General features: G+C 50.5%; 2 protein-coding genes across 7 annotated transcripts in view; one reads left to right on the top strand and one right to left on the bottom strand.

The window, feature by feature from the left end:
- The first annotated feature begins 436 nt into the window (after positions 1 to 436).
- On the top strand, positions 437 to 12418 carry RCOR2 (REST corepressor 2). 2 transcript variants are annotated; one of them, XM_033174909.1, is made up of 12 exons: positions 437 to 2117; positions 4813 to 4869; positions 5646 to 5726; positions 6657 to 6709; positions 7293 to 7454; positions 8145 to 8269; positions 9193 to 9262; positions 9968 to 10183; positions 10374 to 10451; positions 10578 to 10635; positions 10951 to 11189; positions 11280 to 12418. In XM_033174909.1, the coding sequence occupies exons 1-12, from the start codon at positions 2003 to 2005 to the stop codon at positions 11628 to 11630; spliced, it is 1605 nt and encodes a 534-aa protein (XP_033030800.1). In that variant the 5' UTR covers positions 437 to 2002; the 3' UTR covers positions 11631 to 12418. The 2 variants fall into 2 exon arrangements, with proteins under 2 accessions (XP_033030800.1, XP_033030801.1); XM_033174910.1 differs by lacking the exon at positions 437 to 2117 and adding an exon at positions 2780 to 2811.
- Positions 12419 to 15335: 2917 nt separating this feature from the next.
- The window catches only part of MARK2 (microtubule affinity regulating kinase 2), a 104131-nt gene continuing 103598 nt past the window's right edge, over positions 15336 to 15868 (bottom strand). For all 5 annotated transcript variants that reach the window (XM_033174904.1, XM_033174907.1, XM_033174908.1 and 2 more), the window contains one exon: positions 15336 to 15769. In XM_033174904.1, the coding sequence (XP_033030795.1) occupies positions 15412 to 15769 (358 nt within the window). In that variant the 3' untranslated portion in view covers positions 15336 to 15411. The remainder of the gene's footprint in view (positions 15770 to 15868) is intronic.

Here is a 15868-nt window from a genome sequence, read left to right as displayed (position 1 = left end):
GCATACACTACCTGAAGCAAATGGCTTCACCTCGCTTCGTGCATGGGCTGCTCCTGTGTGTAGTAAACCTTGTGTAAGTGCTACCATTTTATCCTTTTCAATGAGTGAGACCACTGAAGAGAATTTAGACAGAAGCAGCCCAACCATGAGGAAAGGTTAATTGGCTGCCTTAGGCAGCTGATTGTGGTGTGGCAGAGGAGAAAAGGGTCCGATCTGATAAGTAGGACTCACAATCATTGGTAATTCTCTTACATAGGCTCCCCTGAAATGAATGGGAGCTGTGCAGGAACATCATAGTGTATCGCTCATGTTCATTTCAATGAGCCTAGTAAAGGGCAACTTCCTTCTCAATTGATTGTGCCCCTCTGCGTGGAGGGTGGGGTGAGTTGGTTCATTTGGCTTTTCCTAGTTCAGTTCTGCAGAATTGCAGAGCTGTCCAGATTGAAGCTGTCTTCTAAAAAGCAGTGCGGTGGAGATAGTGATGCCGAGGGAATAGGTCAATCTGATATAGGGGTGTGGACTTGTTTTCTCTCACTTTGGAACTCTCCCATACACAGCAGCCAAAGCTCTACATAGTGAGCATGAAATGACAGCTAAGTGAAATTTTGAGAGTGTTAGATGACTTCACAGTTCTATGTCTTATAAAGATGCTACCGTTCTGCTGCTACCAAACAGTGCCTTTCTCCTGGATAAGGAGAAAGTGAGAGAAGCCAGATTAGAGCAGAAGCAATGGAGGGGGAAGAGAGACTTTCCCACGTGTCTCCTGCTGGGAATTGAATATCAGCATCTCACAGCACCTTCTCCTCATTCGCTACAAGGGGAACAGACTTCCTCCATCCTTCACCCCTTTGAAGAAATGGGAATTCTTTTCATTTCTCTCTCTCTCTTTTAAGACAGAGCAGCTTGTGCTTTCAGAGGACTGATGTGCTCTCTCCCCGCTCCTGACCTTTTCCTCCCCATTCTGCACATCTGGCCTCCACCCTCCCCTTTCTGTGCGCCTCTTGCCCCTGCGTGCCTCCTCTGGCCAGATGTGTAGGCAGGCGGAAGAGTCTGAGGGGAGGTGCTAAGGCAGAGAACTGGAACTACTTTCTCACAACAGCAGCAGGAGCAGCAGCAGCAGCAGGAGCAAGAGCAAAGCAGCCACAGACTCATTGTGTGAGAGGGAGGGAAAAAGAGATGGTGGCGGCAGCAGCAGTAGGAGACGGCAGCGCCTGCAAATAATCCTCCTCATGCAACTTTTCCTTTAAGTGCCTCACACGCACGAGGGAGGCTTTCCTCCTGATCCTTCTTCTCTTCCCTGGTGATAAAAACTGGGACTCTGGAGAGGATATTCCCTTTTTGTACAAGTTACTGCAGCTCTGAAGAAGAAAAGAAAAGGACTGATTTTGGGGGGGGGGCTTAGGTAGACTTTTAGGGACCAAAGGACTTCTCCCCCTTTTACGTTTCCCTAGGATTTTTAAGGTGATATTTCCTCCCTCCCCTTTCTTTTTTTTTTGCAGATTGGAGACATCTGGGATCTTAACTGGAGAAGCAGCTTATTTTAGAAGTTATCTTTTTTAGGTTGCTGCTCCCCCAAACACATATCCTACTCCAGGTGTTAAGCTCCCCACTTTCTCAGAGCATCTCCTACATAACTTCAGCAGTACCGAGTTTCCCCTCATGGTTCATACCCATTACAAGGAAGTTTACAGTAACTTTGGAATGAGAGACAAAATTTCAGAGTGGGAAAGGAAAACCTGAACTCTGATCTTTCCTCCCTTTGCTCAGAATTTACGTTTAACTCCTACCTTCACGGCAATGGATTTTTACAAGGGGCATTAATTTCCTCCTCTTAATGTTTTAAAGTTGGAAGTTGCGGCAAAGGGGGAGAAGCGACGGAGGAACTTCATTTTTTAAAAAATTTAAATAACACACAAGTATTTCAGTTTCCTGAAAGAGGTACGAAGACTGGAAGGGGAAAATATATCCTTTCCCAGCCTGGTGGTCTGCTGGGACTTGGAAGATGCCTTCCGTAATGGAAAAATCAGGGATCCTGTCCAGAAGCCGGTCCAAGTCAGCCACCAACGGCAACCACCAGAACTCAGAAGATGACAGCAGTGAAGAGGAGCACTCCCACGGTAAGCCAAGCTGAGCTACATGCTATGCTCACACAAGGAGTTATTAAAAGTGGCTGTTTCTCAAGACTTCATTGTACTCAAGGGGGTGGGAGGATTTGAACCAATGGATGCGTGGGTTGGTCTAAGATGCCCCAGTTAAAAAGAGGGCTGAGAAGAGTCCACTGTGCTGTGCTGTGGTGGAACAAAGAGTTTGGCATCAGGGACCCTTTTGGAGCTGGACTTTAGGCCACTGAGCTCATGACACCAATGGATTTAGTTTGGCTCTTTCCAGTAGAGGGGAAAGGCCTTTATTAGGCTCACCTTGCCCTCTACTGGCCACAGAGTGAGAGTGGGCGTGGGAGAGGGAGAGTGTGGGGTATGAACAAATGCGGGGTGTGTGTGCATGTGCGTGTGCAGAGAGAAATCTGGCTCCATGAGGGCTGTGGGGTGAGGTTGTGGGGGCACAGCTGATGGAAAATATATCTAAGAAAATGTTTTGGGGTGCATATGACAGCGTGTGAGAAACATGTAACTTGGAAAACTGTGGTTTGTAAAGCAACAGAGATGGTGCAGGGAGAGGGGCTAGGAGTGTGCAAAAGAAAGAGACTTACCCTGATTGCAGGAAGCAGATGATGACCTCCTTCAGTGTTGTGACATGAGGAAAAGAAGAAAGGGGGGCACACAGGTGTTAGTCTGGCTCAAGGTGTTCCAAAAGGTGAGGTGCTGTTAGTGAAGTGCATCTTTCCAAATGTCAGCCCAAGCATGTGTTATGCTACTGCCTGGGATCCTTGAATAAAACAGTGTGATAGTTGCCAGGTCACTGTGGTTGGAAGAGACACTTATTTCCCTTAATCCTTTCCAGTTGCTTCACACTTCAGTGATCACCCACCTATCTTACCTCTGACATTTGATCCTTTTTTGCTTGTGTGATCAGACCCAGAAGCCCGATGAGGGTGGGGATCCTCTGCAACTGCCCCTTTCCTTTTTTCCACCTTCACCCATTGGCCAGGTTAACAAAGGAGCCAGCTGGGGGCTAGAATTAGAAAGTTGGTTTGGGTTTGAGCTCATAGCTTTATTGTCCCCAGAGCCCTCCTGTCATCTCTCTCCCCACCCGAACTCTGTTATGATTTCCTGCACACCTCTGGCTTTGTTAGGCTTTCTCTTTCTCTTCCTCTTCCACCACCCTCCATTCTCTGTGGGATGTGGTGGTGGAGGGACACCACCCCCACCCCCACCCCGCCCAGTACTCCACACGTCCACTGGTGCACCTGCAGCTGAACATCTGCTCTAGGAGATATACAGTGCTGTTGATAGGCTGGATGGGGAGAGACTTTTGTCCATCTGCCACAGGCTATAGAGACACAACACAAGTAAAACCACCCTAGTTAGCTCTCATTCTAAAACACATTTTGGACAGAAGCTACCTCAGTGTGTCATCTGCATTCCAAGGTGTGTGTATGTGTGTGCTTACCCTGATGGCCATCCATCCATCAGCAGGTTTTGTAGCTCTCTTGAACTGTTGGATAGGACTGCTGCCTTCTCCAGTTCTCTCTCTCTCCACCTTGAATTTTGGATCATGCACTAGTGAGCCGGGTGGTGATGGTGCATGGCCCTAAGGTGGTGTCATTTGTCTTTGCCAACTGACATCCACCCCTCACCCCACCCTGCCCAACACCACCCTAGAGCTGCCAGATGCACTCTTGGGGGAGGTGCAGGTGGTGCCCCCAAGATATATCAGGAGAACCATGCCCCTTCCTGCATCTAGATTGCCAAACACATGTCCACATGAGGATCCCATCACTGCCCCCCCCCACCCAGAAACTGCTCTGTAGGGCACAGTGTGGGTGTTTCCCAGAATGGATATGGAGCCCTTTCAGCAGACACTCGGCCCCCAGCCCAGCATGTGTTTCTTGGCTCCTCTGCCAGAAAGTGAAAGCTCAGGAGCTCCTTGGCATGACATTGGCTAAATGTTTCCAGATCTTGCCTGCCGTTCAGCAGCTGCTTGGTAGCTTGGGGTTTTGTTTTGTTTTTTGGTTTTTTTTTTTTTTTTAAGGAACAGGAGTTTGCAGAGGGTGGTGGAGAAAATACCAGGCTATCCAAAGTTATACTGAAAATGGTGCATTTGCTGCCTGGGAAGGTTTCTCAGCAGTAGCCTTTCTCTTGATGTTTCCCTGGAGGGCTCCCAAGGGTCCTTGCTTCTCGTGCCAAAGTGCTTTGGGTGGTGGAGGCTATGTGCACTGAGTGCACATCCTCCTTATTCATTTGGAATGCTGCTATAGCTTGCTCAGCCATTTATACTGTTGCCCCCTTGGCCATACCGCCACCACCTTTGAGGATGGAGCAAGGCAGTGATAGAAGGAACACACAAACGCTCCACTGTAATATCTCAAGTAGAGTCAGGACTACTCCCAACCAAAACATGTAATTGTCCCTTCATATACAGTAGAAGTCTCCCCCAAATACTATGCTGGAGCACTGAACTTAAAAGCAGTGGAGCATCTCATTCTGCTTCCTGCACTCTCCACATCCCTTGGGAATGTCTTTGGGCATTTGAGGCTATTCAAGCAGGAAGCACCAGCCAAAAGTGAACTGTTCCCATTCCAAGGGATGATCCGTCTCCTCTCTTGAGGGCTTGTATCGCTGTCTGAGCTAGCCTTTGCCCTCTCTCCCTTGCAGCAGCAGGTCCTTCAAGCTTGTCTTTCTTGTTCCCTTACAGACAGCATGATCCGTGTGGGAGCAGATTACCAAGCTGTGATTCCAGAGTGCAAACCAGGTAAAGGGAGGGGGGGCACATATAAGCATTACAGATTACAGAAGAGGGTTAAGCAAGAAGGCAGTCATGTTCCTGTCTCCTTCAAATAAAGGCTCTGGCTTAACAGTCCTGGTGGATCATTGCAGTGTCCATTCCGAGTCCTCCTCCTTCCTAAGTGGAACCTGAGCATTTCTCCCTAAGGTGAACAAGGGCGACGGGTCCCACCCCCACCCTGCTGCACCAGATGGCTTCTCTCTGACCATCCCCCTCCTGCACCTGGCAGCAGCCTGAAGCTCTAATGCAGTCACACTCTCTTCCAGTGCCAAATCTTTGGCGCCTCCTGCTTACAACCACCCTGGCAACGCGTAGCTGCTAGTTTCTGGACCTGGAGGCTCCACCTGTCTTTGCTCTTGGTTCCGGGATGAGTGGGGTGAAATTACCCTCCTCCCCATATGCGGTCCAAGAGTGAAGGGAGGGGTCCACCAACGTGGTGAATAATGTGTAATACAGGTGGGGACTGAAGACATGAGCAGACTGAGCAGGCGTGATGGGGGGTGGAGGGCGATCACCTACCAGGAAAATAGGAAGCTGACTGAGCTGGGATAGCTTGCACTGTTGGCTAGGATATCGGAGAGAGGTTGTGTTTGTGTGGACACCAAGCCATCCACTGCTTGCTTCAGCACAACTGCAATCCTCTCTCACCACCTTGATTTTCAGCAGCAGCAGATGATGAACCTATCAGGAGATCCTGCCCAGAGTGCTTAAAGCTTTCTCTTCCCTCTGTCTTTGTAATTCAGAGAGCCCAGCTCGCTACAGCAACAAGGAGTTGAAAGGGATGCTCGTCTGGTCTCCAAATCATTGCGTCTCTGATGCCAAATGTGAGTTGCTCCTCCCTCTTTATTGTGTAAAAAGTGGAAAGGCCAGGTCAGATCAATGGCTGGGGCTGGGCCCTGTGCACTCCTGTGGAGCTCTCTCCCTTCAGGCCATGTTGTATGTTCCAACAGCCTTTGCTCCCTGGCCTGGATTCTGAACCAGTTCCAGAATCAACCAAGAACCAGCCTGGCTAAAATAGGGGTGGGGGTGGGGAAATGCATTCCATCTTCAGCTGGTAACAGAGCCTCTGATTGACAGCTCCCCCTTCCCCCCTCCTGGGACTCCTAGAAGCAATTACCGAGCGGCTGGTGCGCTGCCTCCGGCTCCTGGGTTATTAATCTGGCTGGTGCAGGCAGCTTGGGGGGGGGGGGAAGGTTGTTGCTGCCTATGCTGAAGCAGAGAGGCCCAAAGTTGGGGTTCTGCTTGCCCAGGTAATGCTGTCGCTTTTGAGGAGGGCGGCAAAAGATTGATGCATGGCCAACTGTCACCCCAATGGCTTTGTCATTAAGGGTTTGTGTGAGAATATCACATGTACATAATATATTTTACAGCCACACTTTCCACTTCTATGGGGGATGCTTCTCCCCTCCTTCCCAAACATGAATTCACATGGGACCTGCAGTCAAATCTCTTGTAACACAGATCTAGTGTGTGCTGGACCCCTGGCCACATGCCTGCTTTTATGTTCCTCTGGAGGGCACACCGCAACAGAACACTTCAATTTTCTCCCCTCTTTGCTAGCAGGAGGGGCTCCTCATCAGAAGCCCCAAAAGTGGTTGTGGATGTCATGGAAGAGGAAATGATCACTGCCATCCCCATTGGGCAGGCAGGCAGGCTAGTCAACCACCGAGGGAAAGAGATGTCAGAGGACGAAGCATCTACATCTTCTCTATTTCCCTCCCCCAGCATTGACGGTTGCCTCTTTCTCCCTCTAGTGGACAAATATATTGCCATGGCCAAGGAGAAGCACGGATACAACATAGAGCAGGTAGGAAAACCAAAACAAACAGGATTCCCTGGGTGGTGCTTCAACAAGTTTTACTTGGAGTAGACTCATTAAAATTAATGGACCTAACTTAGTGGTGGTCATTAATTTCAGTGTAAATTTTAAGTTGAATACAACCCCTTCTTTCTTGACCCTAACTCAACATCTCTGAAATCCTACAAATTCCATAGGAGCAGAGCAAATTACACAAAACTAGACATTGTTTGATCGGGTTAACCAAATTAGATTTATTGGACACTTCATTCCATTTAGCATCAACTTGTAAGCCAGTAAAAGCTTATTGGAAACAATGCTACCCAGTCTTAAGATAGGCATTTTCTCATAGCAAATAATGTGATACCACAGGACCAGGTGAGAGGTTGGCAGATACATTTAAGAGGGATCCCTCCCCCAAGAGCTGAGAAACGTGCCATTCCATGGCCTAAAGTAACCTCTAAGGTTATCTTCAGAATTGCCAGAAACTTAGGTATCGGTAGACTTTCAGGAGCCACATTTTCAGGAGTGACATTCCATTGCTGGGGCAGTCACTCTTCTCTCTTACCCATTGCCTTCATTCCCCCAACAGGCTCTGGGGATGCTGCTGTGGCACAAACACGACGTGGAGAAGTCCCTGGCTGACTTGGCCAATTTTACACCATTCCCCGATGAGTGGACGGTGGAGGACAAAGTCCTGTTTGAGCAAGCCTTCAGCTTCCATGGCAAGAGTTTTGCTCGAATCCAGCAGATGGTATGCATTCCCCTCTTGCTGGTGTAAGTGGCAGGGTGGCTGGGGTCCAAAGAACAGTCCTCTTCTCATGAGTGTCCAGTGCCAGGTTGGTCTTGTCAGGCCCCTTCCGCAGCCCCACTGCCACCTCCAGGCTGTTCTCTGGGTGAGCAGTGATGGAAGTGAAGGAGGGGAGCAGACTCTCCTCACCCTCTTGGCCCTGGTTCAGTTGGCCAAGAAGAAGAGGGCAAGGAATGGGAAACAGGGACAGCAGCAAGGTGGAGGTAAGGCTGAGGGTATCTTGCATAAGTCCCCCTCCAAAACCTGCAACCAGATATGTGCCTATATTGATAATTTACAAAACTGTTTTACGGCCTGCTTGAAATTCAGGGTTGGCTGCACCATGATTTTCCACCATTCTGTATAATAGACTCCCCTTTTCACTCTGTATGGGGAGCCAGCTTGTGCAATTATATGGGCTGATGGTTGTTTCTGGACCAGACTCCCCATTTCACTAGTCCCATTCTGGCACCTCCTGTCTCTCTCACACAATAAACGAATGACCCAATGCCACAACTCTACTCGTTAACTCTGTATTTGAGCATCACTCCATGGCCTAATTACATGCCTATTAGAATTACCTTGTGCCACACAGTAATTGAAGTTTTGGCTTCCCTCTTCTACTCACCGTTCCTCCTGCGACTCCTTGCTTAGCTTCCTGATAAGATGATTCCCAGCCTGGTGAAGTATTACTACTCCTGGAAGAAAACCCGGAGCAGGACTAGCGTGATGGATCGGCAGGCCCGCAAGCTGCTCAGCAAGAAGGAAAAGGATGACAGGTCAGAGACCAAGAGTGCACGTACGTGGGATGGATGGGCTTATCAGGCTCGTGAAGGAAAGGGTTTGTAGCAGGGGTAGCTGCGCCTGTCACAGAGCCAATAACTTTGCCTTCAACCACAAAGCAGTTTCATTAGTGGGACCCCACCAATTAATGAAACACTACAAATCAGTTTCTGAGGTAAGGAGCCTGCCCAAACCCAGTTAAGCTGAATATAATGTCAAGATTTGCCCATAAAACCAATTGCAACCTAGCAAGGACAGAACCAGGCAAAACGTTGATGGCTTGGAAGTGACTACCTTGTACTCAATACTTGGGTGGACACAGCCTGGACACCTAAAATTCCAAGACCACTGTATCACTGTAAACCTTTTTTTAAATTGTATGTGACAGAATTCCAAAATTTTCTCCTGCAATTTAAGTCTCTCCCACTGCTTGGGAAAAAGTGGGGGCACAAGCAGAGATGGCCAGAAGTTTGTTTTTTCCAGTGAAGCCGAGCCAGCATGCAACGAACAGCAGGAATTACAGTGGTGCCCCGCTAGATGAATTCCTCGCTAGACGAATGCCTCGCTAGACGAACGGCATTCGTCTAGCGGAGGCTGCCCCGCAAGACGAAAAAGTCAATGGGGCTGCTTCGCAAGATGAAATTATTATTATTTTTTTAGCACGAAAACCTCCACGCTCCATTGCCGCTTCACTAGACGAATAATTCGCTCTACGAAAAAACTCGTAGAACGAATTAATTTCGTCTAGTGGGGCACCACTGTACTGCCTCCCAGAAGAGCTCAAAGCAAAGGATGGCAGTAGCCCAGTAGGGGGAAGAGACCTATTTGGAGAAACAAACAAAAAAAGACAGCAGGAGAGGCAAGTCGTATTCTGGAGCAAGCAGAATAACTTCTAACGTCTGCTGCGTTTCCCCTACAGTAATGATGAACTGGAGGAAGGACGGCAGGCAAGTGAGGGTGAATTTGATGCCATGGATCCCAAGAAGGAGGTAAGGGGAATGGCCACTAACAGGTCTAAACTAAGGGTAGCTAAGATAAACCAGGGTCAACATGGTTCCAGTACCTTCAGCGGCAAGAAAACAGGCAAGCTTTGAAATAAACACAGTTCAAGTTCACATCATTGAAGATGTTGGAATAAGTGCTAGTACCATCATGCTGTTGGTAGTATGAAATTTAGCTTTTTCAATTTCAGTGTCCTGAATTTTAAAAATTAGCAAAAGTTTTCACTTTGCCATGAAAATGTTTTTTGGTGGGTTTTTTAAGTACAGGGCACACAAAGTCCTGAATTTATCAGGATGAAGATGTCATGTGCCAAGGAATATTAAACTGCTTAGATGAATGACAACTATATGTCAAAGGAACTGGGTGGGAGAGGACTGGCCGATACATTAACCTATGGAAGATAGGGTTGTAACCAGTGAAGTTCTACCTGGGGGGCCGACCCACTGAAATTAATGAACCTAAGTTAGTCATGTCTATTAATTTCAGTGGATCTGTACTGAGTACAACTAGCACTAGATACAACCCAAGGAGTGACCCCTGCCAAGACAGATTACAATCCAGCTCCTCAAGGAAGCAGCATTAAAGGGCATGGGAGGAAGAGCTGCAGTGGGGTAGTAAAAACCATGGTAAATTTGAAGGGAGGTGGCAGGATGGACTCCTGTTCAGTTTTCTCTCTCGTTCTTCCTCTCCAGCCTAGTTACCAGAAGCCCCTGAACAGCAAACCAGGGCCTGTGAAGAAGGAGGTGCAACTGTCACAGTATCGGCACCACCCACTACGCACTCGCCGGCGTCCTCCCAAGGGCATGTACCTGAGCCAGGAAGACATTACGGGCCTGTCTGCCAGCCCCGACATGGCTGTTGTCACCCTGCGCCACCTGGACTCCCAGCTGGTTTCCCTCAAGCGCCAGGTAGCAAAATCCTAAGTGTGTACGTGTGGTCACAACTTGCTGCCTGCCTGCTTCCCTCCCAATGAGCATGCACCACCCCTTAGGGAAAACCTGTTCTCCTTTTCATATTGCAAAGAATTTGGGCTCTTCAGACTATGGGGTGGGCAAGGGAGCTGTTGCCTCCTGACCTTCCAGTCTCTGTCCATACTAGGTACAGAGCATCAAGCAGATCAATAGCAGTATGAAGCAGGTGCTAGAAGGTGGAATAGACAAACTACGGCCACCTGAGGTGAGTGTGCATGCGCAGGCAAGCTGCCCTTTTTCTGTAATGGTAGTTTCCAGATTTCTCTGTTTGGGGGAGGCATATAAGAGGGAGGGAGGCAAAGCTCAGACACACTCCTTTTCTCTCTTGCAGACAAACATCAAGTTCAATTCACGCTGGACAACAGATGAACAGCTGCTGGCTGTACAGGGTGAGCCTTCAAGGTCAAGCAGGTGGGAACCCATGCAGCAAAGAGGTGACAGGCTGCCTCCTCCTAGCAATGCAGGGCTGAACTAGGAGAGGATGGATGGGTTATTCCCCTCCGTTGTATCAGAGAAGGATATTGGTCTTTGGGATTTGAGGGCCAGAGTGCAGGTTATGATCACCCTAAAGTGGCACCCTGTATACCAAACTTTTCCACCATGGATTGGGGCCTGGAGACACAACAGTAGGTAGCTGGCTTGCCAAATGGTGTCATTTGGTTATGTTGCGGGACGGTGCAAAAATCACCTCTTTTCTTGCTCAGCCATCCGAAAATACGGCAAAGATTTCCAGGCCATCGCAGAGGTGATTGGCAACAAGACAGTAGCCCAGGTGAAGACTTTCTTTGTCAGCTACCGGCGCCGGTTCAACTTGGAAGAGGTGCTGCAAGAATGGGAGGCTGAGCAGGAGGGTGTGGGGCCGGCTGCCCCCCAAGGTAGCTCCCCTTCCCAGGACCAAAAGAGCTCTAGCGCTTCGTTAGCAAGCAGTGAGGAAGAAGACGAGGTGAGGAGAGGGTCTGCCCCCGAGTACCAACACCGCACAGACCTCTTGAGCTTCTCCAGCACTGAAAGCTCTCCTTCTGCCCTTTTGCAGGTACAGATCACTGCGGTGTCCCGTTCCCAGCAGCAGCAGCAGCAGCAGCAGCCGCCACCACCACTGCCCCCTCCGCCGCCACTCCCAGCGTCTCCCCGGCCACCACCTGCTGCCCTCTCACAGCCACCCCCTTTGCTGAGGCCCACACTTCCAACAGCACCCACGCTGCACCGCCAACCCCCACCACTGCAGCAAGGCCGCTTCCTGCAGCCCAGACTGTCGCTCAACCAGCCGCCACCCCCGCTCATTCGGCCAGCCACCTCGCGACAAGCACCCCGCAGTGGCCAGCACCCCCCATCACTCCTTGGTGGGATAGGAGAGCCCCCTCCTCCCTCCTCCAGCTCCCTCTGAGGGGTTTCAGAGTGCTTCCTTTGACATCTGTGAGCCTGGCTCCACAACAGTCACAGCTGGGATTGGTACAGTCCTCCTCTCCCCCCACAAGGTGTGCATCGGTTGTGGTCATAAAAAGGGAACAGGGGAAGGAGGGGCTTCGGGGTCCCAACTATCATCTGACCCAGTTCAGGTAGCATCCAGAAAGCTGGCAAGGAATCCCAACCCCCATGTACATTGGGGGGGGTGGGTTTTTTTTCTTGGGAGGGGAGGGAAAAGAAAGGAAGTGATAGGACTAGTAGCTTGGGGTGGGTTTGGATTATGTTTACACTTTTGCAGGATCAGTTGCGTCAGTGCCTGTGTGAATCGGGGATTGGGGGAGGGCAAGGGAAGGTATGTATGTCAGAGTTGACACCGGTGGAAGCTTGGGGGGAGGGGAGGAAGGAGGGGAGATTTACACCTGATCAGACTGGATGCAGAGGCAAGAGTGCTCCCAAGTAAAGATGCCCGTCTCTCTGTAACAGCAATTTCCCTTCCTCTCCAGTTTCTATATGGCGATTTGGAAGGAGGTGGGGAGGGAATGAGTGGCAGCCTGATTTGCTCTGTACCTGCCTGTCCACCTTGCCAGGCAGGAGCCCCTGGCAGCAAAGATGTAGTGGTGGAGGCGGCAGCAGCCAGGCTCCCTAAAGAGTAGGATTGGGCAGTCTTCTGTGTACGATTCCCCTCCAAGGCCCCACCCATTGCTGGGAGTCTTTTGTTGTTGTTGTCGTCCATGGAGCATTTTCAATAAAGCTATTTTGTTACAATTGGCTGGTCTTTCCACCCTGTGTCTAGCTCAGGAGGCAATGGAGCATGGGGAAAGTGTGTGGCATTCACAATTGCCCAAATCAAGGCAGAAGATAAATTCTGTGCTCTAGCAAAGGGCTGTCATGTCTCAAGATGCATGTCGGAGATAAGGCTTCCCCCTCCCCTTCTGAAAAACAGGTCTGGAGCTCATGATTTTTCTTCTTTGGCTTTTAATAAGAATGGAAAGGGGAGAATCAGGCAAGCTACTTGGTCACAAGCAAGAGGAAGGAGGTCTTTGCCCCATCAGCCTCCTCCCAGGCATGGTCTTCCAAAAGGTGCTCTGATCCTGTCACAGAGACAGCTTTACCCAGGATGAGTCCTGCCAGCCACAGCAAGATGAACACAGCGAAGGCCAGAAGGAATTGCATATGTGGTGACATCAAAATTGCCACTCCCAGAGCCTTTAGCAATTCACCCTGCTGTAACAGGGACAGAGGGAGACTCTTGTGGAACACGGCATCTCCCCAGAATACAAAAACAGTTCAGGGCATCACAGCAGGCCACAGCATTTTATGATGTGGATGCCACACTGCCCCTCTTAATCAGTTCCTTCACCAACTGCTGCCTATGTCAGGGCACAGAGCAAAAAAATATGCGAAGGGGGCACAAAATTAGCATTCCACGTTCAAGGGGAAGCACTGGGCACTTGGAACAGCTGCACCTAGGCCTTGCTTCCCATCACCACAGCCCCATGGAGCCACCCCCACCCACTCTTGACAGGACGGTACCAAGGCTTGTAGCCGCTCAGGGAGTGGAAGCACATCTTCAGGCAAAGTGGTTGGGGAGGGAGGTGGGAACAGAGGAAGCCAAGGCCAGGCAGGTACTTTCTGGAAAGTTTTAATCTAGAACCTGTAAAACTACATCAAACGGCAGCGTCCCTAGAGGGGTGGGAGGGGGATGAACAAAAACGGGACATGATTTTTTCTTTTTTTAAAAAAAGGCATTTTGTGATCAGAATTAAAAAAAAAAAGTAACCACTCACAAAACCGAGGTATCAGTACAGTTATATACAAACCAGATTTGTGTGTGTGTGTGTGTGTGTGTGTGTGTGTGTGTGTGTGTGTGTGTGACGGTGGGGTTGAAGGAGCTCAGTACAGACTGCCAGGGTGGGGAGCCCAACCACCCCAAAGAGGATTGAAAATACATTCTCAAGTGGTGATATGACAATGGAAGAAACCCAGCTTGGGGTGGTGTGAAGGGGAGGGAGGAACAAGAGAGGTAATTGCAGCCAGGGTCCCATTTTTCTCTTGTGCTTTGGAAAGAGGAGGGGGAAAGCTGGCTTGTCAAACGAGAAGGGGAGTTTTTTGAAGAGGGAAGTAAGGGCAGGCTGTGCTATCCTGCTTTTATAGATGCAGGGAAGGAGGTAAATGGGAGGGGTAGCTCCCCTTATCTTTTTTTTTTTAGCTCCCCTTATCTTCCACCATACTGGTAAGATACTGGTGACCACTGCTGCAACCACTACCTGGGCAGGGAGAGTGTTAACAGAGTCCCCCTACATACCCCACCACAAAACTCTTCCCTCTTGCCCCCAAACATCAGCAAGACAAACATCAGTATGTCGTCTTCCGTAATGGAAATACTGGGGCAAAAATAGCTGTTCCCCAGCTAATGACCCCTCAGGCAACTCTTCCCCACAGGCAGATGGTGCCACTTGCTTTAGTAACAGCCAAAGCCACTCTCGGGCACAGAGGAAAAGAAGCCAAATATGAACATGTGTGCAAAGTTGGTGGCCAAGGTCTGATGTGTTCCAGAGCATCCCAGGTCAGGAAGAAACAGGCTGAAAGTTATCTTAGCCTGGAAGTGCTGGAGACGGGGGGTGGGGGCTTGGGATCGGAACCAACAAGCAAGGCACCAGCAAGACTGATGGGGCAGCAGTTCTAACCATGATGCTGTGCAAGCTGTCAAAGCCCATAAAAGAAACTGGCTCGGGCTGAACAAAGGAATGCTCTGCTCCCAGAACCCCTTGTTAGCTTTATGCTGTTGCTCCTGGAGCTTACGGGGAAGAGAACTGCCGGGGAAGGGGGGTCGTCAGAGGTGAAGAAATGGAGCACTGTGGCTTGGGACACTCCCCACCCTTTGCTCTTCCAAGGTGGGAGGCAACCATATGCATGGCTAGAATCTCCACCCCACTCTTCTTATAGGGGGTCTCAGGACCCCTGCCAGAAGAAGAGCAAATTGGAGGACAGTGCTCCTTCCAACGGTCTTGCCAAAAATAGGCCCTGATCTCTGTGAGCAGAACTGGCCGAGAGTAGGAAGGGGAGGAGAGGACAACTACAGAACCGTCCGAACCCACCACCGTCCATCACTGGCCTGACGGGGAAAACCCAGAGGGAGAACCACTGGCACTGTTATGCCTAGGAAAGCCCAACTCTCCCAGGGCATGAGTGAGCAAGCACACGCTTGGCAGCTGAAAGCCCACCACCAACATGAGGAACGGGAGAGGAGGGTGCGAGTGAAAGGCATTGTGGGAGGTGAAAGGCATTGTGGGGAAGGGCGAGCTCTGGCAGTTGGGGGGGTGTCCACTTATTTCCCCATCTTTGCTTTTTGCTGTGTTTGGTAAAAATTTAAAACCCTGTCTCATGTGCAACAAAAAAAGAAATAAAAGGAAAGTACCATGGTCGCCACGGAGACCAAAAGGGATGCCCCCCAACACAGTCACTATAGAGACCAACAGCCCTTGGTACGCTCCCACTACTGTTGCCACGGAGACGGGCTGGGTGGCTGCCAGCCACTACCCCACGCACTCTGTCTCCATGGCGATCCAGCAGCGGGGGGGGGAGTGATGGAGAGGGGGGATGTCCCCAAACATCCAGCTGCCGCCCCTTTCCCTGCCCCCCCCAATCTCCGTCCTGCACCAGGGTATCGAAAAATAAACCCTTCCAGAGTTAAAATTGCAGCTTTTTACTCCTAACCCCCACCCCATGCGCGTGCAGGCTGGGCCCCCCCGGGGGGCCTGTTAAAGCTTCAGTTCGTTGGCGATTTTTGAGGCAATGTTCTTGAAGGCCATGGAGGTGCCTGATATCCGCTTGAAGCGGACGCCGTTGAGGGAGAGGCGGGGGAGCTTGCACACCTCCATCTCCCACTGGACAAAGGCCTCGTGGCCCGGCGCTCCGTGCATGCACAGAAGCATGTACTTCTCCTGCAGCTCGCACTGGCAGTTGTTAGCGTCCAGCACTTTCCGGATCTCCTTCATCATCTCGTTGGGCTCCATGGAACTCGTCGTCTTCATGCTCCAGGTGAAGCGCAGCGAGCGCGGCTTGGCCTCCCGGTTCTCGTCCCGCTCCTTGTCGCCGCTGCTGCCCACCATGTGAGGCCTGAGAGGGGAGAGCGAGACAGTGAGCAGAGAAGGGCGCCCTCCCCACTCGGCCCCTTCGGCTGCCCCCAGAAGCCAAGCTTGGTCGGCAACCAAGAGC

The sequence above is a fragment of the Lacerta agilis genome, chromosome 17 (genome assembly GCF_009819535.1).
Source record: "Lacerta agilis isolate rLacAgi1 chromosome 17, rLacAgi1.pri, whole genome shotgun sequence".
Taxonomy (NCBI): Eukaryota; Metazoa; Chordata; class Lepidosauria; order Squamata; family Lacertidae; genus Lacerta; species Lacerta agilis.
This window is presented reverse-complemented; position numbering and strand designations above follow the sequence as displayed.

Bases quoted from the DNA above. Each gene is read 5' to 3' on its own strand.
- RCOR2 (XM_033174909.1), top strand. From the start codon at position 2,003: ATGCCTTCCGTAATGGAAAAATCAGGGATCCTGTCCAGAAGCCGGTCC. The intron at 6,710-7,292 runs GTAGGAAAACCA...TTCCCCCAACAG, and splicing joins ACGGATACAACATAGAGCAG to GCTCTGGGGATGCTGCTGTG. The intron at 7,455-8,144 runs GTATGCATTCCC...CTCCTTGCTTAG, and splicing joins TTGCTCGAATCCAGCAGATG to CTTCCTGATAAGATGATTCC.